The 26,027-nt window shown below is 42.6% G+C and overlaps 2 protein-coding genes across 2 annotated transcripts in view; both read left to right on the top strand.

The window, feature by feature from the left end:
- The window catches only part of GRIN3A (glutamate ionotropic receptor NMDA type subunit 3A), a 204,687-nt gene that overhangs the window by 170,495 nt on the left and 8,165 nt on the right, over positions 1–26,027 (top strand). The window contains exons 7-8 of the mRNA XM_019966663.2: positions 20,832–20,996; positions 22,993–23,069. Coding sequence (XP_019822222.1) covers positions 20,832–20,996; positions 22,993–23,069 — 242 coding nt within the window. The remainder of the gene's footprint in view (positions 1–20,831; positions 20,997–22,992; positions 23,070–26,027) is intronic.
- PPP3R2 (protein phosphatase 3 regulatory subunit B, beta) lies at positions 5,750–6,729 on the top strand. The gene has a single exon (XM_019966664.2). It carries the CDS (start codon positions 5,866–5,868, stop codon positions 6,376–6,378), a length of 513 nt encoding a protein of 170 aa, XP_019822223.2. The 5' UTR covers positions 5,750–5,865; the 3' UTR covers positions 6,379–6,729.

Raw genomic sequence — 26,027 nt, 5'->3', positions numbered from 1 at the left:
GTTTATACTCCATATAAAGATATTATAAAATATTGGTCATATTTTCCCTGTGCTGTATGTTACATCCTTATATCTTATTCATTTTATACCGAGTCCTTCATACCTCTTCATCTCCCTCCCCGTCTCTTGCGCCTCCCGCCACCACTTCCCTCAATCAGAACCACTAGTTTGTTCTCTGTGAGTGTTTCTGTATTATAATATTCATTTGTCTTATTTTTCAGATTCCACATATAAGTGAAAACATTTGCATTTGTCTTTCTCTGACTTATTTCAGTTAGCATAACACACCCTCCAGGTCCATCCGTGTTACTGCAACATTTGTTCAATGGATTTAAACTTCAAACAAGGTTTGTCACATCAAAGAATGATAAAACTGATAAATCCAGAGTCAAAATTCTGCTTTGAGAAAGCAAATGAAGGAATAGGAAAGGGAAGAATAAGGAGACAGGGTACAAAATTAGGGGCTCAGGGTCCTTTTGAGTCCCTAACGTGTTCTGATATGCTATTTGGGGTGCTTTTTTAAAAAGTAGATGTTATCCCACTTAGACCTATAAAAACACCACCACTATATTATTTCTAAGTTGCAGGTGAGAACTCTGATGCTCATGAAAGGTTTTAACATTTTCTTTAAGTTGCTTTTCTTTTTTTAATGAGGACCATTTTTAAAGTCTTTATTGAATTTGTTACATTGTTTCTGTTGTCTATAATCTGTTTTTGTTTTGTTTTTTGGTCATGAGGAATCTTAGTTCCCCAAACGGGGATTGAACCCGCACCCCTTGCATTGGAAGACAGTCTTAACCACTTGACCACCATGGAAGTCCTTCATGAAAGGTTTTAAACTTAGAGCTATATTGTTCCACATTCTACATGGTGGCCAATTCAATACAAATAGATGTTAAAGCTGCTGACCAGTGAAATCACAGAAACGTGAGGGCTTCCACCTGTAAATCTCACAGAGTAACTATGTGAATTACTCAGAAGCCTGTTCTCCTGACTAACTTGGAAGATGAAGTTTTACCTGATTCTCAATTCTCATTACTTCTGTTTCTATTTTCCAACGTCAGCTATATTTGCACATAACCCTTCCCGGTTCCTTTTTCTTTTTTTGAAAACTCTTGAGGAAAAGAAAATGGCTTATTGAAAATGGATATGGTGTCAGAATCCTAATTTCTTCCAGAACAACCAGTCAATCCTTTTAACATGCTTACTGTAGTGAATGTCCAGCAATCCACATCCCTTCATAGTGATAAAGAGAGTGACAAATAGCATTTTTCATGGAAATGACTAAGAATAATGGCTGGAGAATATTGAAACAATAACACGAAGTCCCATAATAATGCTGAACTACAAAGTTTATGAAATGTGAAACAATGGGAAACTCAGCTTTACATTGACTAAAATTTCAGATCCAACATCACATTATCTCCTCTACAAGGCAGTAAAGCAGTTCCAACTGCTCACTGAATTATTTCAAGGAAGTGGTACCATCTTCCTGGTATTGTCTGTTTGACCATTAAATTAGTTAACTCTTAGGACAATATTTCTCCTTCTACATAACATTTCTATATGCAGTCCCTCTTCTCACTCTTAGAATAGATAAGTGAATGTGAACATGAAAGTCGTTCAGTCATGTCCAAATCTTTGTGATCTCACGAACTATACAGTCCATGGAATTCTCCAGGCCAGAATACTGAAGTGGGTAGCCTTTCTCTTCTCCAGGGGATCTTCCCAACCCAGGGATTGAACCCAGGTCTCCAGCATTGTGAGCAGATTCTTTACCATCTGAGCCACAGAGAATAGATAAAACAGATGATGATTATCACCACTTTACAGATGAGGACAGTTAGGCTAGGACATAACAGCTCTTCTAATAATCACAGCTAATGGGGCAGAGCAGGGACTGGAACCTGGTCTATTTAATTCCTATGCTCTCACCACTGCACCTTGCTACCTCCTAATAACACACCACATAGAGGAAAATACTTACTCAAGAGTTCCTACACTAATGACTCCTTCCTAAAGAACGACCTTCAGAACATTACTCAAGAGAAAGTCGTGAGGACTCCATAGGAGTACAAGTGAGGTTCATCACTGCTTGCCTGCAATGGAAAGTTTGCCATTGGCCACCAAAGAACACTGCCCTGGAGGAGCTGAGTTAATGCTGGCAAAATACTGAGAGTAGCAAGTGGCATAGTATACACGGTATACAAGAAGTGTTCATCAAACAGACATACATACACTTAAGTGCTCAGGCTTCCAAGTATTCTTTCTTTAAGCCTTCGTCTCCACCAGCAGGGTAAACAATAACAAAATTAGTAATAATAACGATAATAATGATTGTTTATCTTATTAGCTAGTAACAGCTTTAATCCTCATACAACTGTATGAAATACATTATTAGCCTCATTTTACGATTGGGAAAACTGACATTAACAACTCGTCCAAGCTACTTACAGCTATTAAGTGGACAGTTAAGATTCAATTGTCCTGTTTTACCAAACACAAGTCTGTGTGCCCCATGAAGAGTGAGGCCAAACAATACCAAAAGGTTAGAGTTTGGAGCAGATAAAGGGTAACTGCAAGACCATGCAAGGAGACAGGTGACTCATGTCTTAAAAACCCCCAAACTCCCTGAAAGTTTACAGCAAAGCCCTCTCTTAGGAAAAGTGAAGGAGGGACGTGATTAGTTGTTGCAAACTTCTTAGGGTCAGATCCTTTGTTCTTCAGGTCACGATGTTCCTGTAAACTTCCACAGAAGCACATGTTGCTCTCTGTTCTGACAAGAAAGGGAAGGGGAGGCATTTAATTCTGTCTCCTTGGCTGCTTGTGCCTTTGAACACTTAAATGCTGCAGGCAAAGTAACATTGTTACCCCTTATTTCACTCGCTCAAGGTCCCAAGGCTTGACTTTCATCCTTCAGGGTCCAGCCCTGGCTAAGTCCATTTTCAGACCAGTACCCTACCCAGCCTGGCGTGCTGCAGTCCATGGGGTCACAAAGAGTGGAGCACAATTTGGTGACTGAACAACAACAAACCTGCCGAGAAGCATTTGATCCATGCAGTCCAGGTCCTCCCTCCAGTGACCAGGCCCTGCTGAAGAGGCAGGTCTCACCTGGCAGTGCTCCCAGGGCCAGGTCCCCAGACTCTGCCCAGCTGTCATCACTGAGGAAGCCAGGTGCCCAGGACCCAGCCAGACCTCAGGCCCCTCAGACTCCCCAAACGAGGATGGGTCTCAAGCACTGTGAGCCAGGATGACTGCTGCTGCCATTAGGTTGCAGGGGATGGGGCAGAGGTTCACCACCACTTCAAGGCCTGAACCCACCCAGTGGGTGGCCATAGCGAGAGCTCTGCAGGACACAGCGCTCAGCCTGTCCCCGGGCCCCCAGCTCACCTGCCAGCCTGAGACCAGAAGGCCTGGAGTGCCTTTGGGAAAAGGCCACAGTCTGCCTCTCACCACACTCACAGACACAAGGACCTCGGTCCAGCTGACTGTTGGCCAGGCTGGGTCTCTCACCACCACCGCTGAGGTGCTAATGGTCTCTGGTTAAAGGTCTTGCGCTGAAGGTCGTGATCTCATGCTAACACCCAGCTGTGCACCTGCCCCACCCCTAACACACTACTCTAAATCCCTTCTACTCGACCAAGCTTCTTTCAGATCTAGTTAATTCAGTCCAGATAATAATTCAGTCATCAAATATTTCAGCCTCTAAACCTTTACTTTTCTTTCTTATTACTATTATTTTATTTTATTTATTTGGCTGCACTGGGTCTTAGTTGTGGCAGGCAGGGTCTTCAATCTTCCTTGCATCATGCAGGATCTTTAGTTGCAGCATGTAGGATCTAGCTCCCTCAGTGAGGACAGCTGGGCAGGGTCTGGGGACCTGGCCCTGTGGGCACCGCCAGCTGAGACCTGCCTCTTCAGCCAGGCCTGGGCACTGGAGGGAGGACCCAGACTGAGTGCTAGATGAACGTTCCTGGGCAGAGTTGTTATTGTTGTTCAGTCACTAAGTCGTGTCTGACTGTTTGCACTCATTGACTGCAGCACGCCAGGTTGGGATCCAACCTTGGCCCCCTGCTTTGGGAGCGTGGAGTCTTAGCCACTGGACCACCAGAGAAGTCCCTCCTTTTCTTTTAAACTGCGTAGACCTAATGGTAAGGTATTCCATGGCTTTGTTGTGCCAGTTTCAGCATGACTACCTTCAGGCTGATATTTTGGCTGAACTAAAGCACAAAAAAGGTGCCAACCTTTTTTAAAATGAGGGAGTGTTTGCCTCTTCCAGTTTGATTTAGGGTCCTAGGAGTCCCCCAAGTCCCTTTAAAATGAATGTTCTTGAGCCAAATGTATTAATACTTTGTATGCACTTGGAGGAACTGATGTGTTCCTAAAAGAAGGAATCTGGGGAATGGCGGTGAGATTCATCATCAACAAAATAGGAATAAATCCAGCTGAAGCAAGGTGGGAGAGAGTGAGAGAGCCTAAGGGCCTCTTATACTCTCAAAACACAGCAAAATCTTCTCAGGGCACATTGCAGCCATTCCCCAAAGTGATCTGCAGGACAGTCATCAGGCACTGCTGCTGCTGCCGCTGCTAAGTCGCTTTAGTCATGTCTGACTCTGTGAGACCCCATAGACGGCAGCCCACCAGGCTCCACCGTCCCTGGGATTCTCCAGGCAAGAGTACTGGAGTGGGATGCCATTGCCTTCTCCAGGCACTAGCCCAACAAAAATAAGGAGTAGGTTTGAGATGATGTATTTGAAATAATAAGCTGACAGAGGTCTTGGGACCCAAGGTCTTGGGACCTGTATCTTCCCGAAAAGTGCCCTGAATTCAGCATTGTGTATATTCCTCAGGAATATGTTACTGCCTGTAGATGATCCATATGAGAAATTTTGTGCGATAGCTGGACAGTCTCTTACAAAGACCCTGAACCCAATGTTCTAAAAAAGGTCAGTGGCCACTGCATCAGAAGGATGTCAATCCTGGCTTTCCCTCCCAGAGAATTTTTTAAAAAACACTTGACCCTTGAACAGTGCCAGGGGGTTTAGGGGTGCCAACCATCTGTTCAGTGGAAAATCCTTAATTTTATAGTCAGCCCTGGATATCCTTTCTCAGTATCCATGGTTCTGCGTCAGAGTATTCAACCAACGCCAACCCTGCAGTACTGTAGTATTTACTATCGAAAAATATCTGCATATAAGTGGACCCACACGGTTGAAACCCATGTTGTTCAAGGATCAACTGTTGATGTATATATGACACCAACGCCTTGATGTATTATCTCATTTAGTCCTTAGAGGAGGTCTGCAAATAAGCATCAGGAGCTCCTGCTTGCAGTTCACGCAGTCATTCAACATATGTTAAACACTTACTGCATTTCAGGCACTGTGCTGGGGATACTGAAGTGATTAATACAAAGGCAGCCCCACCCCCTTGGAGTTCACTTTCCAAGCGAAGGAGGAAAAGTGAGGACGTGAGAAGATTTTAAAAATATCAAGAGATAAAGGTTAAGGTGCTGAGAGAAGGATTCAGAAAGGGGACTTCTCCCCCAGCTCCCCTCTCTCCTACTTGTCCTATCTTACCCCCTGAAAGCTTCCCTCTCCCACCGCTTCTTCTCCCCTGATCTCCCCTCACCCACTCTTCCACCTGGCTCCCAGCACCTCCTATTTTCTCGTCTGGTTGCCCGAAGCAGGGGAGGGGGAGGGGGTGAGAGGGGCTAGGGGGCGGGCGGGGGTGGGGGAAGATGTCCCCGCGAACCTGCCCCACCTGGCCCTCCACCTGCGGGCACAACGGTCTCTTTTTAGCCGTGTGTGCGCCCACCGCCCCTGATCCCTCCTCAGACCCTATGAGCAACAGACTGGCTCCAGAATGGGAAATGAGGCCAGTTACCCGGCGGAAATATGCTCGCACTTCGACGAAGATGAAATTAAAAGGCTGCGCAAGCGTTTTAAGAAGCTGGACTTGGACAGTTCCAGCGCTCTGAGCGTCAAAGAGTTCACGTCCATGCCGGAGCTGCAGGAGAACCCGCTGGTGCAGCGGGTGATCGACGTCTTCGACACCGACGGCGACGGACAGGTGGACTTCCGGGAATTCATCCTGGGGACCTCCCAGTTCAGCGTCCGGGGAGATGAGGAGCAGAAGCTGAGGTTTGCTTTCAGCATCTACGACATGGACAAAGACGGCTACATTTCCAACGGGGAGCTCTTCCAGGTGCTGAAGATGATGGTAGGCGACAACCTGAAAGACTGGCAGTTACAGCAGCTGGTGGACAAAACCATCATCCTCCTGGACAAAGACGGGGACGGGAAAATCTCCTTCCAGGAATTCAGTGCTGTGGTCAGAAGCCTGGAGGTCCACAAGCACTTGGTGACCATTGTGTGAGTTTTATAAGGTCGCCACTCAACAACAACTTTTTCTTTCTTCTCTATCTCTTTAAAGATCTGCCCAAGAGGTCCAGTAACTGCCATCTCTGATCTACTGGAAAGTGTCTCTCTTACTGAAGCAAGATCTTCCAGCCTCTTGACCACCTACCTCAGTGTTACTAACTCTTCTGCTCTCAATGATTCAGGATAATGCCCTGAGTTGGGGAAAACATGATGAAGGAGCATGGAGGGAAAAGAAAAGGAAACAGCTTTTATGAATGTATTTTTTTTTCTTTGTTTTGATTCAGAAACCAAACTACAAAGAGTGAAGAGAACTTTTAAAGTTCAAAAATAAGAAAATATACATCTTTTCCTTTACTTCTCATGGTTTTATATATGGGGAAAAAATTCCCAAAAGGTGCTAGGTGAACTATTTTCATTTACTTGTGGTGTTCAAGCATCTTTTAACAGATTATTAATTCCTTATTGTAGCAAGAGGGATGAATCTATTTCTCTTGGCTGAGCATCTTTTAATCACCTCTCTCTAGGCAACAAAAGCCCATCTTTCCCTTTTGAAAGCCTCAGACCACAGCTGGGTTCCTCCTGTCTCATTGCTCCAGCTCCTTAACAGTTTCTTTTCAGGCAGAAATTCAGAGGCCTTGTAAGAAAGGCTAAGACAAAATCCCCAGTCTATCAGTCTCAGTGAAGGTGGCTTTTCAGGCTTGATTGCCTACCACAGTATTAAGTTCAGTTAATGGGCCTTCCACACAACCACGACAGAGAACTGCCTGGGAAGCTCACGCATGCATGCATGCTCAGTTACTTCAGTCCTGTCAATCTCTTTGACACCCTATAGACTGTAGCCCACCAGGCTCCTCCATCCATGGCATTCTCCAGGCAAGAATACTGGAGTGGGTTGCCATGTCCTATTCCAGGGGATCTTCCTGAGTCAGGGATTGAACCCACATCTCCTGGGTCTCTTGCATTGCAGGTAGATTCTTTACTGCTGAGCCACCAGGGAAACCCTTCCTGGGAAGCTCTCTCACCTCCAGTACCTAGTGGGAGAGAATGGGCCACACTCATAGTCCTTCTTCCCACAGGCAGAAGTGGTGGTGATTCCAGCTGCAGTGGACTCTCCCCAGGGTGTGGAAGTGGTATTGCTCTTGGCATTCAAAAGATGCAGAGATGAACAGGTACACCTCTGTAGCAGGAGTGGAAGCTGTCTATACTAACAAAACTTTTTTTAAGTTTGACCTGGACCTGGCAGGGAAGTTGAGAGCTCTCTCATTGGGGGAAGCCTTGTCTCTAATGTAACATTCAGCCCAGAGTCCCTCACACCCTAATAAACCTGCAGCCAAGGGGTATGCTGGAGCTGTTCTTACTGGGTGAGAACAAAAGTGGGCACTTCCCTCCCCAATTCCATGTTCAGTGATGTCATATCTATAGTTTCAGATCAGCCATTGTGGGAGTAGTAAGAACTCATGGAAAAGAGCAAAAAGTTGTAGTTGTTTTTGTCCTGCTTCTTTTGGAGAGTCAGTGTACCAGTAAGTACACTGTTCCTTGTACCCTAGATTTTACCAGCTCTCTATGTCCCACTTACTACTGCCAGTTCGCAGGACAATGAGACATACTCTCCCTACATGTACTAAGCCAAGGTATAAACCCTAGGTGATTTTTTTTTTTCAGGACAAGGAAGACCCATTTCTAGATTTATTATCTTTATATTTTGAAAAGGCTGGTAGCTAGTCTTGCTTCCCCTAAAAGTAGGATAAATAAACCCCCACATTTCATTATTGGCACTATGCCATACTTTTTATTTTATAAAGTACTTATGAGCCACAAAGAATAGATGTGCCTGCCCCTTAAATTCCTGTGTAGTCCTAAATATAAATGTATTAATAATCAGTAAATGTTCCCAATCCTGTAGTTATACGAGCCTTACCCCCATTTCAGGGTGACACAGTGAAAAGACTCCGACACACCTGAGTTTGGATTCAGTTACAACTGGGTTTTTATCAGTCACTTGTTATTAGCTGTGTGAGCCCAAGCACTTACTTAACCTCTCTATGTCATTTCTCCTGGTTAAAATGAGGCTCCATTCCCAGGTTATTCTGAGAATTCCAAAAGATAAGACATGTTAAGTGCTAGTGCACAACACATTCCCTCTCCATGTCCTTTCGTCCCTTTTTACTCAATCAGAATATAAGGGAAAAGGAGGCCTCTGGGTTCCTTTTGAACCCTTACTTGGTACTTAGCCACACCTACTCTCAGATTAGCAGGACATTTGTGTATCCCTAATCCAGAAATGAAACAATGTCAAGGTCCTCTGCACCCTACAGGCTGTGTCTTCTTCTTCTTTAATTTTTATTTATTTAGTTGACTGCATCAGGTCCTAGTTGGGGTGCGACAGCTTAGTTGCTCCGTGGTTTGTGGGATCTTAGTTCCCTGACCAGGAATCAAACCTGTGTCCCTTACATTGCAAGGCAGATTCTTAACCACTGGACCACCAGGGTCACCACTGGACCACCAGACTTCTTGACTGAGAATTTAAAAAAGAGAAAGGGACTCATTCTAGCCCAACCTATTTGACTTTGTGGAAGAACCTTTCATGAGAAAAATGAGCTTGTGTAATGCCAGCCAAGAGGACTTCTGAAAGAGAGACATTATTTGTATGTTCTGCAATGTGCACACCAAAATACAGTTTAAAATTAGGACCTAGGGTTTGAAATATGTTGGATTATATGTTCAAATTTAACAAGAGGAAAAAGCATTTCAGCTTATGGAGTGGCTGGAATTCACAAGCTAATTGCTCAATCAGTCTACCTAATGTATTGGGTTAGCCAAAATGTTTGTTTGGGTTTTTCCCACTAATGTCTTAGGAAAAACCTGAAGGAACTTTTTGGACAACCCAATAGTTTCACAAGGCTTTGTGGCAGTGACCTTAAACTGTGCACCTGTTTCTAGCCTCAGCAACTGGAAAGCTCTGATTGTATGAATATTTAGGGGAAAAGATCACATTTACTTCCATATTAGAATGCTTTGACTCTTCTCTGTTAATTGCCAAGTTGCCAACAAATCTCATTCTGTACAGTTCCTTGGAGTGATAATAGTAGTTGATGCTTATTGAACAGCTGTTCTAGGCCCTATTATGTTTGTTATACCATTTAATCATTGTAACAACATTGTGGGGTGGGTGCCTTCATCTCAGTTTTACAGATGATGCTATAGAGTGATCTAGAAGCTACCCCAAGGTATCCAGCTGGTGAGTGGCAAAGCAAGGACTTGAACCATGCTCTCTGACCACAAATGGTGAGCTCCCTGCACTGCTTCCTATTTTTACGGCTTCTGTATTTACCTGTCTCAAATTATTCCTAAGATAATAAAAACCAAGCTTCAATTTTTACAAAAAGATAATTGTTTATCAAGGAGAAAGGAGCTCCTACCTCCTTGGTCCTATGCATTGCAAAAAATTAAAAATATTAGGCAAGGCAATCTTAGATCATCTTCCACCTTCATCTCATCTTGAGAACTAAGTGACAGCATTTAGATTAAACTAGTAACAGCAACCAATATGCTTTGATGCTGCAGACATCAGTAACAATATGTTGTTGTGAATCCTATATTAATGGATTGTGTCTGCTCGCTACCATATGTTGCAATCCCAAAATCAACTAGACAATTTTTTTTGAAATGTAGGGGAAAATATGGCCTTAACATAGTTGATTTATTCTCTATATTGCTGTAAAGGAATCTTCAAGGAAAAATCTTCAGGAATTTTTTTTTTTATTACAAATCCCATTCTTCACTTATGCTATTGATTTTCTCTGTTAGGACTTAAAGTGTGTCATGAATCTGGCTATTGTGTTTTATCTATTTCCCTTGCTTTGAAAAGGGAGAGGCTTGGGTGTTTGTAAGATAAGGTGGCATGGTGAAAAAGGAGTCAGGTTGGGACTTTGCTGGCAGTCCAGTGGTTAAGACTCCACACTTCCAGTGCAGGGAACATTTCTATCCTTGGTCAGTGAACTAAGATCCCGCATGCCACACAGCACAGCCAAAAAAAATTTTAAAAAGAGGTCGCTAGAGTTAGGATCAGAACTGGATGCCTCTCCTTTTGTATTGGCTGCTATAGCTGTCCCGCTGGCTGGTGATTGTGTGAACAGCAACAAACTATGTGTCCGCTTTAAAGCATCTGCTGGGTCATAGTGAAAAACCACAACACTGAAAGGACCCCAGAGTAGTAAAAGCTGTGTAGAGTAAAGATACAGCCTCACAGTTCTTAGACTAAAGCTGACCCACAAGTAAATTTTGTTATTTTGCATGGTGTTTGTTCTCACAAGGTTTTGTGTATATGTGTGTGCATGTGTATGTTACCAATATTTTTTAATAGGATTTTAAGTAGAAATCAAAATCAGCATAAAGGAATGCAGCCCACCCCAGGATGGGTGTGGCCTTTTACTGGCTAAGGTACTTCTGCAACATGGAGCTGAAATTGTCTCAGTGAAGAGAAAGTCCACTCTTAGTTTAAAAAAAAAAAAAAAAAAAAAAAAAACCGAGATGGATGAAGTGTTCATTATTTTTCAAAAACAAAGCAATTGGGGACTTGCCTGGGGGTCCAGTGGTTAAGAATCCACCCGCCAATGCAGGAAACACGGGTTTGATTTCTGGTCCAGGGAGTTTCCACATGCTGTGGGGTGACAGCCAATGCACCTCAACTTCGAGCCTGTGCTCTAGAGCCCGAGAGCTGCAACTGCTGGAGCCTGCACTCCTAGAGGCTGTGCTCCCTAACCAGAAACCACTTCAGTAAGAAGCTGGAGCTCCACAATGAAGGACAGCCCCCGCTAACTGCAACTAGAGAAAGCCCTCACCCAGCAACGAAGACCTAGCACAGCCGAAAATAAATAATTTTTAAAAAATAAAGCAATTGTGCACAAAACTTCCCAATGACTATTTACTAACAATTGTTTCTAACTGAACAATAGAGTTTCCAATAATCAAAACAAATGGAGTCATATAGAGTTCAAACATCTGTATAATAAAATCTAACAAAACAAAGCTAACAGGAAAATTTTAAATGAAGAAATATATGTTAGGTATTAGGAAAGGGCTTATTAGTTTTCTTCAGTAAAAATTCTCACTTTTTCTGAAATGCATAATTGGGCAAATGATATAAATATATAATGTATATACAGGGAGATAGGAAAAACAAACTTCAAAAAATAACCTCAAAAATTGAACACATACAAATCGGAATAACCAAAATAGAAAAAAAAAAATGATTAGTTGTAAAACAGAGTTGGCAAGGATGTTAATTAACATCCTGTGCACCGAGGCATCTTGGGAATCACTGGGAATGGTTTTCACACTCTTGAGAACTATTTCATACAACACAAGGCATCAGAACAGTTCCATCATCTAACCTGGTAATCCCATCCATTGCAATATATATCTCAAAGAAAGAATCAAAAGTGATTTTTAAAGTGCTCTATGTAAAAGATGTTTTTATCGCAGCAATATTTGTTATATATATATGTATATACACTAAACAATATTAAATATTTGACAGTTTGGGGATAAAGTGAATTATGATAAAATAATGGTTGCTAATATAAAGCCATTGAAGTTAATAAATAACTATAAATCAATATATTTTCAGATTAAGCTTTTTAAAAAGCATAATTATTAACATATAACAGAGTTTATAGCTCTGGAAAATATATATGCAAATGGTCATAGTTTGGAAGAGACAATGAAGAACTGAAGATAATTGTTTATATAGGAAAATGATAATGTTCATTGCCTCAAAATTAATTTTTGGAAATATTTTTCTGAGTCATTTTATTAATACATTAAGACTTTTCAAAAGACTGCACAATGGAGCTAATTTAGCACACTGAGCACCAGGTCCAAGGGTAAAAGATGGTTGCCCAAACCTAGAAGGGGCCAGAGCTCTGGGAGTACCAAGGACAGAAAGGGGACGTGTCCTCAGCAACCTGGGCAGCGCCATGTTGAGCAGTCATTAAGCAGATTCCAAGTTAGAGGAGATAGAGGTGCCACATCCCCCAGGATGAGGGATGCAATGAGAAGTTCCTGCAGACCCTGATTTTACTGTCCATCTAGATTATTTTCTCATCCATATGTGTGAGCACTGTTATTAATAACTTCACTCATGTAGTGTCTCCCTGGATTTTGCAAATCATCTCCTGTTTTGTTTCATGTTAAATGATCTTTCAGGCTGTATTCATTGATGAGAAAGTTGCAGATTCTGTGAGTGAATACCTTCTTCCTACCTTTTCATGATTGTTGTTACAAGTTTTTTAGAAATCCCCAATTATTACATCGCCCAGTCTTGCCCCATTGTCTTCACCCAGGGAAACTCTTTCCTCTGGTAGCTCTCCTTGGTGCCTCTGGAGCACTCACCTCATGCAGATGCAGGCCTCCATCTTCTGTCCCCCTCCTCCTGCCTGGATAAAGGGCTACATGTATAGACACAATTAGTCTGCCAAATTTTATTGAGCTACTGCTCTTCTGGGCAAAATATTGGGGTGGCAAAAAAAAAAATGAAAAGGAAATCAGGTCTTCAAAATTAGAAACAGCATTTGCTTCCTCCCCATCCTGCTTCCAAGAATTTAGGAATTAGCCATATTTTATAGGCTCCACAACCTGCCTTTTTTTTTTCTTTGTCGTTGTTATTCAGTCACTAAGTTGTGTCCAGCTCTTTGCAACCCCATGGACTGCAGCATGCTGGGCTTCCCTGTCCTTCACCATCTTCTGGAGTTTGCTCAAACTCATGTCCATTGAGTCAGGGATGTCATCCAACCATTTTATGCTCTGTCTCCCCCTTCTTTTGCCCCCAATCTTTCCCAGCATCAGGGTCTTTTCCAATGAGTCAGCTCTTTGCATCAGGTAGCCAAAGTACTGGAGCTTTACCTCTCACTAAAACTGTTGTTCCTTCCCTATTTCAGCTCTCTAATTAAAGAAAAAAAATTACTTTAAAACCAGGATTTGACTTTACAGACTCAGAGAGCAAATTTGTATATACAAAGTTTTAACACACCAGATCACTGAAAAAGAAAATGATTTCTCCTGGTTCTTTTAGCCCTAGTGCTCTGGGGGAAAGTACTTAATAGGTACTGGAATCCTTGAGAGTAATTGTAACTAAGTTATTTTTCAGGTATGTACTTCCTTAATTAAACATTTATTAGCACTTACTGTATACCAAGCCTCTGCTGCTGCTGCTGCTGCTAAGTCACTTTAGTCGTGTCCAACTCTGTGCGACCCCATAGACAGCAGCCCACCAGGCTCTCCCGTCCCTGGGATTCTCCAGGCAAGAACACTGGAGTGGGTTGCCATTTCCTTCTCCAATGCATGAAAGTGAAAAGTGAAAGTGAAGTCACTCAGTCGTGTCCGACTCTTGCGACCCCATGGACTGCAGCCTTCCAGGCTCCTCCGTCCATGGGATTTTCCAGGCAAGAGTACTGGAGTGGGGTGCCATTGCCTTCTCCATACCAAGCCTCTAGAGACATGCAAAGAAAGGCAGAGCTGTACCCTGTCAGAGAAATTTTCCTAGAAGGGGCTCACCCATTCATTTCAGTGTTCTGCAAGAGAAATAAAGTCTCTCTCTCAAAAGAGGTTATGTTGACACCTCAGAGCTAGAGGAGCTTTATGATACTGAAGACACTGGAAATGATGGCTTCAATTACTTTCCAAGCCAAGTGCCTCTGCTTCAGATGTAAACTGGCTTACCTTGGGTCCTGTGCTTGGCCTCCTGTTAACAAGGAGTGGGGGAAAAAAAAAAAAAAAACAAGGAGTGGGGAGTCTGTGGTTGGTAGACACTCCAAAACCATGTGAAGTAGGGAAGGGCCATTCCCCAGGGAAAGGATCCTAAGCAAATAAAGCCAACACATTTCCTGCAGAAGCCAGATGAAATTTTACTGTGTAAAAAATCTCCAATTTTTTACTTTATTAATTGTTAATATGCTTTTCCTCCCAACTCCCACAACAGGCCCCCAGATTGATAAACACTGGCGTTAGAAAGTCAGGATGGCAAGTTTTCCAAGTTCTCTGAGCCTCTTTCTCATCTATTAATTAAGAATATCAATCTCTTTCTCCATCACAGAATTATTCCAAAAATCTCTTGAGATTTATAAGACTTTTGGAGGGTGGAAATATATATATCAATTTATATTATACAAATATTCTAGGTTTCATATGCTTTCATCCACTTATTCCAAAAAACACTTTTTGAGAACCTTATAAATGTTAGGCAGTGTTCTAGGCAACCAGGATATGCACTAGACAAATGAGCAAAATTCCTGGTTTATTGGAGCTTACATTCTCCTTGAGGGAAATAGACACTAAATATGTGTTATGTCAGGGACAAAATAAAACAAGGTAAGGAGAAGAGATTGAGTCCATGAGAAGAGGCTTCCCTGATAGCTCAGCCAGTAAAGAATCCACTTGTAATGCAAGAGACCCTAGTTCGATTCCTGGGTTGGGAAGATCTGCTAGAGAGGGACAGTCTACCCACTCCAGTATTCTGCCCTGGAGACTTCCATGGATTATACAGTCCATGGGGTCACAAAGCATCAGACACAAATGAACAAGTTTCACAGGAAAAGAGGGAAAGGATAGGATTTGTCTTTTTTTTTTTTAATTGTTTAAATCATGGTAAAAACAATTTGCCATTTTAACCATTTTTTAAGTGTACAGTTCAATGCCATTAATTAAATTTACAGTGTTGTGCAATCATTACCACTACATGTTTCCAAAATGTCTTTCATCATCCCAAAGAGAAACTCTGTAACTACTGAGCATAACTCCCCATTTTCCTCTAGCCCCAGCTCCTGATGAACTCTAATCTACTGATTATAAGCAGATGAATGGATAAACTAAATGTGGTATGTACATACAATGGAATATTTTTCAGCCATAGAAAGATTTGCCTTTTTAACCACAGTAGTTAAAGCAGATTTCACTGATAATTAATGTCTGAGCAGAGACCCACAGAGAGTAAGCGAAGGAGCGTTGCTGGTTCCTGGTGGAAGAATTTACAAGGCAGAGAGAATAGAAAATGAAGAGCCTCAAGCAGGAACAGCTGGATGGATTTAAGGGAAGTGAGGAAGCCCAAGCTGTGAGCAGAGTGAACAAGTGTGAGAAGAAGAATGTGAAGCTAGAGGTGTGGGACTAAGTCATGTAAGGTCCTGTGGGCCTTTGTAAGGGCTCTGACAGGTACTCTGGTTGAGGCCAAACATCATCACTGGGCACTGAGCACAGGAGTAACGTATTTTGAGTTATCCTGGCTGCCTTGCAGAAGACAGACTGAAGGGGTCAGGGAACATTCGGAAGCTATTTCTGTGGTCTAGGTGAGAGATGATGGTGACTTGGACCAGGGTGGTTGGTGGAGGTGGTAAGAAGTCATCAGATCCTGGACATACTTTGCAGACAGCATCCACCATATTTGCAGACATGCTAAGTACAGGATGCTAGAGAAAGGGAGGAATCTATGCTATTTAGCCTGAGAAATTGCAAGGATGGAGATTTATTAAGATGGGACAGACTGTGTGAAGAGAAGATTTCAGAAGGAAAATTAGAAGTTTATTTTGATGTGTCATTTTGAGATTCTATTAGATATCCAAGTAGACAGGCTGAGTCAGGAGTTGGGAATGATATAAATTTGGAAGTCATTGGTAAATAGATGGTATTTAAAGACATGGTGTGGATAAGAAAGTGAATGTAACTAAAGAACTGAAGTTCTGCTAATATTTAAGGTCAGAAGGATGGGGAGGAACCAGCAGACAAGACTGATATAGTACAAGGAGAGAGGATTCCTCAAAACAGTGAAGAAAAACATCAAAGAGGATGAAATAAGTTTCCAAGCTGATACATGAATAAGTTGAAAACTGACTCTTGGATTTGATGGCCATTGTTGGTTTTGACAGGATCCTAAGCCAGGGATTGAAAGCCTGAGTGGAGTGGGTCCAAAAGAGAATGGGAGGAGAGGAATTGAAAACAATGAGTACAGATTCTTTAAAGGAGCAGAGAAATTGGATAGCTGCTGTATGTTAGAAGACGTGGACTGGGGGCTAGGGAGGCTTAGATTATAGGATTTAACCAGTAACATCTGAGGCAAATGATGACTCAAATAGTTTATCTTCATTTCTTGCTGGAGTTTTCAGAACCTAGTCAGTCACCTAACCATCTGTCAGATGTTTCAAGGGCCCACAACCGAGCAAGAGGCAGAGGAGGGTTTACCAGCAACAGAATTGGTGGTCTTGGCCTCTATGTCACCGGAAGCACTAATGATCTAAACAGAGACCACTCAGAATCTTTGATAGTGGCATCACCCTTTATCTGAATCTAGTCTGTACCTAGAAATAAGTTGGCTGGTAGATTTCCAGATGGTGAGAGGCTTTTCCATTATCTTGTATGAGACAAAACGAATAAATAAAACATTCCCACCTTATCCAAAAAGCCCAACCAGCTTCCCTAAATTTAATTAAAACATACTTAGACATTTGTTAGTGTTTAATATCTAATGTACAATGCATGGATTGCTATATATGACAATCCACCAATGATTTCTACATAATATGAACCATTTAAAACACCAGTTCTTTAATGCTTAATCAGTGGGTATTCATGCATGCATAATACAGAGTATGCTTGCCCTCCACAATGCAATGAATATGTTAATGTAAACGAACAATAAAATAAAATGTTAAAGAAATATAACACTATAAATAACATTTAGCAAAATAAAATAAGCAAGCAAGGCGATTTTTTGAGTGGTTACTTATTGATTAAAGAGGTAACTGAGAGAGACTGGATGGGCTAGAATGAGCCTGTGAAGGACTGAGTGAAGCCATAAATGCCTGATATTTGCCCCACTCCAGTACTCTAGCCTGGAAAATCCCATGGATGGAGGAGCCTGGTAGGCTGCAGTCCATGGAGTCACGAAGAGTCGGACATGACTGAGCGACTTCCCTTTCACTTTCCACTTTCATGCCTTGGAGAAGAAAATGGCAACCCACTCCAGTGTTCTTGCCTGGAGAATCCCAGGGACGGCAGGGCCTGGTGGGCTGCCATCTATGGGGTCACACAGAGTTGGACACGACTGAAGTGACTTAGCAGCAGCAACTCCTGAGACAGTCTTCCCTCCTTGACTCTTGAGACTCTAGAAGTGTGTGGCTGTGAGCTATCAAATGAAGCTGCAGATGAAGCACCGGGATAAAGAAAAAAAAATTCCACTCACATTTCTTTGCTTTCACTTATACAGCTCTCGACAACGTGAGACCGGCTGTGATTGCATTTCTGAATATGATGCTTCTATCCATGTCACTTGCAACAGTAATCATTATTTTGTCTGCATCACTTAAATTTATTTTAAAGATTTGACATTGAATATTCATTGCTCCTCTTCTTCTTCCTCTGACCAAGGATAAATGTCAAGTTGAGCAAGTTCCACTCTATCAGACAAAAAGATTTCACTTGTTAATGTGGGACAAATGCATATATTTAATGCATAGCACATTGAAGCAGAGTGGTCCTAGGAGAAGAACAGCTGAATTACAACTGCAGCAGTACATCTTATCAGTCAGGCTCAGACACAGTTTAAGCATTTTTCACTGGTGCCCAAAGGCAAATTATAGGGGATTTGCAATCCAGAGGGTGAGTTTTGAATAAAATTTTTTGCAAGTTGTAACAGGGAATAGACAGTACCAGTTTAGACAGCAATAGATGCTTCTGAAGGGTATTTGCTTCAAGGTAGCTCAGGCTTTAGCATCAGACAATCCTGGATCCATAGCCTGGCCTCCTAGTTTTTAGCTTGTATTACATTGGGTATGGTAGTTAATGAACCTCAGTTTCCTTGATGTGAAATGGGGATAAAAATACTTAACTTACAATACTATTATCAGATCATAATATGCATGTATGGTGTCTGGCACACAGATGTCTAATTTAAGAAAAAACAACAGCAACTGCTTCTATAAGTCTATTAGTATGTGGGTGTAAACAATGGAAATTTAAAGAAAGAAGTGTGTAAAATAAACTGAATACAGCCTATTTGTTATTGGCGTAATAAGAGGAAAATGAGACTAATTATTGTTATGCACAAGATAACAGAGGGGATCACCAAGGTTTAAAAGCAGGATGATTCACTGTAAGTTGCATTTTTCTTCTTCATCTTGGCAGCACTTTATAAGAAGCAGCACCAGTCTGTTCAGTCTTTTGCTGAGTGTTCAATGCTGTTAAAGTCCCAAATGAATTTGCCCAGTGTGTTCTTCATCCACAGCAGTAGTAACTCATTGAATCCTTCTGTAATAGCCGTATCTGGTACACATTACTACAGGTCCAGGCTGAGGGCTATTTTCAAACACATTTGTATATACTTTCTGGAGGTCAGGTTGGTCATCACATGTACAGAGATGTCCCGGGAAAAGCTCTAGTAGCTGAGTACCCCTCAGGCCTGATAAACTGCTCACCTTCCCTACACCAGCACTCCCGTTCCTTCAGGCTGGGCTTCTTTCATTCTCAGTGCCCCAGTCTCGGGGACCTGGGGCATGCTCTATGCCCCTGCTCACCCCTAGTCTTTCCTTCTCCAGGGATCCTAACACACATCTTTGGTCCAGAGCCACTGCCAAAAGTAGTATCATGGAGGAAAAGAGATCCCATGGCCCGGCCTCCCCCAAAGCTTGAAATCTCCAAGCTCTGCCTGAGCCTGGTCCCCCACATAAACTTCCTGGCATACCGGGAGGTCTAGCCATGCCTGAGCCATCCTGACTGCCTGCTTCTCCAGGACTAGGGGTAGAGGAGAGGAGAATGAAAGAAAGGAAAACTCCTTCAAGAGGATGGGCGGATCACTCGTGTCAGTTAAATGATGTGGTTAAGAGTGTAGGCTCTGGAGTCAGACTGCCTGCCTGGGTGTGAACCCCCCTGACCTTTACCAGCTATGTGACTTTGGATGAGTTATTTAACTCTTGTTCCTAAGTTTCCTCATCTGTAAAATGGAGATAGTACCTCCCTCATAGGTCGCTGGGAAAATTAAGCAAGTTGCTACATTGATAAAGTGCTCAGAACTGCGCCTTCCATGTGTTAAATGCTAAATAATTATCAATGATGATAATGACCAAAAGCCTCCAGCAAAGGGATGACACTCGGGGTCCTTAGCATTGGCTTGTATGATCTTAGGTAAGGTGCTTAATCTAGCCTTGCCTAGGGCTGGCCTGTTCCTCCCTCAGGATGCAGGGCCTCTGCACCCGACCCCTGAGCACAGCCATCCGTTTCACAAGCCCGCAGATCAGTGTGCTAGAGGTTCGTGTTTTTGTCACATTCTTCGTTTCTGCTGCCCTCAGCTTGGAGTGCTACTTTCCCACCCAGCCTCCACATTCTACCTGTCTCATTTTAAGTCTTATCTCATGAGCCAGCTTCTCTGCAAAACCTGGGAAGTATAAATCAATGTATCATGGGGTATAAATGTTTGCTTTCTCCCTAGACTTGAGCTGATTGAAGGCAAGGACATAACCCTCCTAGCTCCACCCCCTGGTACTTGGGAGACTTCCTGGCACATAGTAGACACTCAACAAATCAAATGTCTTTCTCCTGGATTGATTGGTCATCGATGTCAGTGACTGAATACGAATTTTGTAGAGACTGCCTGTGAATCCTTTAGCCTGTCACAGGTGTTAAAGTGATCGTTTTTATAGTTGCTGTTGCTCTCTTGTATAGAGTAGAAAGAAACTGAACTTTGGAGCTAAACGAACATTGACTTATAGGCCAGCTTTGTCATTTAAAAACTGCAAGGACTTTAGTTTCCTCAACTATAAATTGTAGTTATAATAGCTATCTAAGCACACACACACACACAAAAATAGTAAGCAATCAACAAGTAGGTCCCTTCTTTTTCTCCTCTGTGGCTGTCTAATTTTGTGACCTGGCTCAACTTCCTTCACTTTTCTGGTCCCAAGTTCCTCATCTTTAAAATGAGAACATTGAACTAGATGATATCCTATCCATGTTTCTGTCAGATCTAAATGAAAATTTTTATTGCGCTCATCATCTTTTCCCCTTAAATCTAACTCACTCTCTGTCCCTGGGAGAGATTCTTTCCTTGATAACTTTTTGATGTTTTAATATACTAAATTGTTTCAATTTTCAGTCTCTACCTCTATCTCTCAGTGTCCCTTTTGACACCATAGCGTGGTCTAGACACAGGGCCTCTTCACCACTCCAGGAACCATTCAAACAGTAGCACTGTATGTGAGTAGCACCCGCAGGAATTGTGCCGTGCAGCAGCCCTCAGTCCTGGCTGGATCCCCTTTGCAGTGTAGTATAGTGACACCTGCAGAGCACACAGAGGAACGGTCTCCAGCTTTCCTTGGGTCCAGCAGAAAACGATGTGCGTCCAAGAGTGGACAAGCACGGGACCAGGTGCAGCCTCCCATTCGTGACCTTTCCTTTCCTGTTCTGCCACAGACGTTGCAGATGGGCATCAAACACTTCTCTGGACTCTTCATGCTGCTGTGCATTGGATTTGGCCTGTCCATCCTGACCACCATTGGTGAGCACATGGTGTACAGGCTGCTGCTGCCACGCATCAAGAACAAATCTAGGCTGCAATACTGGCTCCACACCAGTCAGGTGAGTGCCACCAGGCATCTCCCTCCAGTATTCTTAAGCATCAGAATTCCCAATAATGGGAAAATCCAGGGCCTCAAGTCAGAGTGACAAGTGACAGGTTATCAAGAGAACCAGGTGGTGTAGACACTCTTAGTATACAAGATGGAACTCCCTCTATCCCATTAATGCACTTGCCCCTTAAATTAAGCTGTCCCATAATGCCCTTTCCTTCCATATAACCCTCCACTGTTGCTCAGAGTGGAAGCAACAGCCTTGTTGTTGTTGTTTAAATGTTTTGTTGTAAGCAGTTAGTTGCAAGAAATATAATTTCCAGCATTTTGGAAATATTGACTTTTTAAAATAAAACTGTTAAATCCATTTTCAAATTGTGTCCAGTAGGATCTAATAGAATAGGCTAAATAGACTGTAAATGCCTTAGGAGCAATATCCATTATTTCTCTTAGCTTATCACAGGAAAACATAGGACGTGTTCAGATGCACGTGGTTTTGAGATCGCAATGGCATGTTTTTAACATGATTTCACTTAGTGACAGACTGAAGAGATGGTGTGAAAGATTTGTTTCCTTCAGAGTCTTTCTTGCCAAAACTGAAACCCACTAAATGATCTTGAAGTCCCCTGTTTCCCTTCAGATGAACGATCAGCTCCCTGCTCTTGCTGCATTTCAATGGTCCAGAGCTTAGAAGTCCACTGACGTCATGGCCAAGCTCTAGATCAAAGCTCCTTCGTGTTATCCAGACACCTATGCACTCACCAGCAGGAAGAACTGAAACTGTCAGGCAGACAGTCCTTCAAGCTCACTCCTTTGTATATCTCACCTGATGGAAACAGGCATTGAGAGCTGAAATATACTCAGAAGGCTTCTTACTGATGAAGTGAAAGTCAAAGTCACTCAGTCGTATCCAACTCTTTGTGAGCCCATAGACTATACAGTCCATGGAATTCTACAGGCCAGAATACTGGAATGGGTAGCCTTTGCCTTCTCTAAGGGATCTTCCCAACCCAGGGATGGAACCCAGGTCTCCTGCATTGCAGGCTAATTTTTTTCCAGCTGAGCCACCAGGGAAGCCCAAGAATACTGGATTAGGTAGCCTATCCCTTCTCCAACAGATCTTCCTGACCCAGGAATCAAACCAGGGTCTCCTGTATTGCAGGCTGATTCTTTACCAGCTGAGCTACCGGGGAAGTACTGATGAAGGGGCTCTAGCAAAGACAGCAGTTTCCCCCTGAGTGCAGGGAGGGGCAGACAATTGATCCTCTGCATGATAAATCAGCGTGATTAGTTTAATTCTAAGGCGTTCTTACCTTCTTTGTTTTGACTCACCTTTAGCAATTGTACTAAGTCCTCTGCCACATGTTAGTTATGAGTGTGTTAGTCACTTAGTCATGTCCAGCTCTTTGCGATCCCACCAGGCTCCTCTGTCCTTGGGACTCTCCAGGCAAGAATACTGGAGCGGGTAGCCATTCCCTTCTTCAGGCAATCTTCCTGACCCAGGGGTCGAACCCAAGTCTCCCTCATTACAGGCAGATTCTTTACCATCTGAGCCACCAGGGAAGCCCAGTTATGATAACTCTCCGTTTATTTATTTATTTGGCTGCACTGAATCTTAAGTGGCAGTGTGTGAGCTCTTAGTTGCAGCATGTGGGATCTAGTTCTCTGACCAGGGATTGAACCCAGATCCCCTGCGTTGGAAGTGAGGAGTCATAGGCACTGACACACCAGGAAAGTCCCAACTTTTCTTTATATCACAGACCTTTTTACAACTCAGAGTATTTCTAAGTTTCCCATCAAATTATTTTCTTCCAGGTAGAATACTATCTTAGAATTCGTTTTCTCTTGAGATTTGGGACTGAATATTGATCTTTTTTCTGCCATCAATGGTAATTTGTTTAAAGAGGCCAAGGTTTGTAGCAAAGAGATTAAATCTCAGGGGGTGCTTTGTGCCCCAGTTCTGTGTTTCTAACAATCTCTATGTGTGAATCTGTTCTTTCCATCAGAGATTACACAGAGCACTAAACACATCATTTGTAGAGGAAAAGCAACAGCGTTTCAAGACTAAACGTGTGGAAAAGAGGTAAGAAGAGGCCAGTTCCAGGTGTCATTTATGCTTGTTAAAAGCTTAAAGATGCAACTAAGACCCCGTGCTCAAGAGGGAAATTATGTACAATAATTCAAATCAAATCAGGACTAAGTTGTTGAGAAACAACTTATATGTTGTTTCTAAAAATTGTTGTTTCAAATAGAAATCACTTCAGTTCATTCCAGTCACTCAGTCCTGTCCAACTCTTTGCAACCCCATGGAATGTAGCATGCCAGGCCTCCCTGTCCATCATCAACTCCCAGAGTTTACTCAGACTCATGTCCATTGAATTGGTGATGCCATCCAACCATTTCATCCTCTGTCATCCCCTTCTCCTCCCAACTTCAATCTTTCTCAGCATCAGGGTCTTTTCAAATGAGTCAGTTCTTCACATCAGGTGGCCAAAGTATTGGAGTTTCAGCTTCAGCATCAGTCCTTCCAATGTATATTCAGGACTGATTTCCTTTAGGATGGACTGGTTGGATCTCCTTGCTGTCCAAGAGACTCTCAAGCTTCTTATGCAACACCACAGTTCAAGAGCATCAATTCTTCAGTGCTCAGCTTTCTTTATAGTCCAGCTCTCACATCCATACATGACTACTGGAAAAACCATAGCTTTGACTAGACGGACCTTTGTTGGCGAAGTAATGTCTCTGCTTTTTAATATGCTGTCTAGGTTGGTCATAACTTTTCTTCCAAGGAGCAAGCATCTTTTAATTTCATGGCTGCAGTCACCATCAGCAGTGATTTTGGAGCCCAGAAAAATAAAGTCTGTCACTATTTCCACTGTTTCCCCATCTATTTCCCATGAAGTGATGGGACCAGATGCCATGATCTTAGTTTTCTGAATGTTGAGCTTTAAGCCAACTTTTTCCACTCTCCTCTTTCACTTTCATCAAGGGGCTCTTTAATTCCTCTTCACTTTCTGCCATAAGGGTGGTGTCATCTGCATATCTGAGGTTATTGATATTTCTCCCAGCAATCTTGATTCCAGCTTGTGCTTCATCCAGTCCAACATTTCTCATGATGTACTCTGCATATAAGTTAAATAAGCAGGGTGACAATATACAGCCTTGACCTATTCCTTTCCCTATTTGGAACCAGTTTGTTGTTCCACGTCCAGTTCTAACTGTCATTTCTTGACTTGCATACAGATTTCTCAGGAGGTAGGTCAGGTGATCTGGTATTCCCATCTTTCAGAATTTTCCACAGTTTGTTGTGATCCACACAGTCAAAGGCTTTGGTATAGTCAATAAAGCAGAAATAGATGTTTTTCTGGAACTCTCTTGCTTTTTCAATGATCCAATGGATGTTGGCAATTTGATCTCTGGTTCCTCTGCCTTTTCTAAATCCAGCTTGAACATCTGGAAGTTCACGGTTCATGTATTGCTGAAGCCTGGCTTGGAGAATTTTGAGCGTTACTTTGCTAGTGTGTGAGATGAGTGCAATTATGCAGTAGTTTGAGCATTCTTTGGCATTGCCTTTCTTTGGGATTGGAATGAAAACTGCCCTTTTCCAGTCCTGTGGCCACTGCTGAGTTTTCCAAATTTGCTGGCATATTGAGTGCAGCACTTTCACAACATCATCTTTTAGGATTTGAAATAGCTCAACTGGAATTCCATCACCTCCACTAGCTTTGTTTGTAGTGATGCTTCCTAAGACCCACTTGACTTCACATTCCAGGATATCTGGCTCTAGGTGAGTGATTGCACCATCATGGTATCTGGGTCATGAAGATCTTTTTTGCATAGTTCTTCTGTGTATTCTTGCCACCTCTTCTCAATATCTTCTGCTTCTGTTAGGCCCATACCATTTCTGTCCTTTATTGTGCCCATCTTTGCATGAAATGTTCCCTTGGTATCTCTAATCTTCTTGAAGAGATCTCTAGCCTTTCCCATTCTATTGTTTTCCTCTAGAAATAGAACAGACCAAAAAAATATCTGTACGTAGATAGACACTGAAATGCAGGAGAGGCAATAGATGTTGTGAAAAAAGTGCCAGTGCAATCTCTAGGCCCAAGTGTGCACGCATGCCAAGTCTTCCAGTCATGTCTGACTCCGTGTTACCCTAGAACTGTAGGCCACCAGGTTTCTCTGTCCATGGGATTCTCCAGGCAAAAATACTGGAGTGGGTTGCCATGCCCTCCTCCAGGGGACCTTCCCGACTCAGGGATCGAACCTGAGTCTCTTATGTCTCCTGCAGTGGCAGGTGGGTTCTTTACCACTAGTGCCACCTAGGAAGCCCCCTAGGGTCAAGTATCTGGCTCCAAATCCTGACTCCTATACTTATACTATGTGTGGTCCTGGGCAAGTCATTTATTTAACCTCTCTGTACCCCAATTTTCTCATTTGTAAAAATGAGATAGAGTACCTACTTTCTAGAGACTCTAAGAATTAAATAATACATCTAAAGCCCCCCAAACAAAGCTACTTTAGCTATTTTATTGTGTACCAAATACACGTAAGACTAAATTCATAAGTACCGCAGGCAATTAATTTCATGCAATATTGCCCTTTTGGCATGTTTCCACTCCCGACTCCTTTCCAGCACTCACAGGAATATTTGAAATATGCAACAGACATGTTCTGCTTAATCCATTTCCTGGCACTGTTACTGCAAACTCCCCAGAAAAGAACATCTCATTAATAGGAAGTAACAGGCATTAAATGCATAATTGACATGTGGAAATTGAAACTCTGCACCTTCCCCACATCCAGCCTGTGGAAAACTGTAGCCTCATTCATGGTGGCTAGAGATGTCAGAAGTATTTGGGTCTGGTACCTGGCTGGCCTCTGTTTCTTGCTGCCTCTTGGTGTTTTCTTATGTCCACAGGCTCTGTTCACAGCATTACCTCCAAGCAACTCTGTCATCTACAGCAGATCCTCAGCTTCAAGCTGAGGATTACCTTAGTTTTCTGGGTAATTTGAAATCTGACACTCACACTTCTCATTT

This window comes from Bos indicus, chromosome 8 (genome assembly GCF_029378745.1).
Source record: "Bos indicus isolate NIAB-ARS_2022 breed Sahiwal x Tharparkar chromosome 8, NIAB-ARS_B.indTharparkar_mat_pri_1.0, whole genome shotgun sequence".
Classification (NCBI taxonomy): domain Eukaryota; kingdom Metazoa; phylum Chordata; class Mammalia; order Artiodactyla; family Bovidae; genus Bos; species Bos indicus.
The sequence above is the reverse complement of the archived record's forward strand: the minus strand, read 5'-3'. Positions and strand labels throughout refer to the sequence as shown.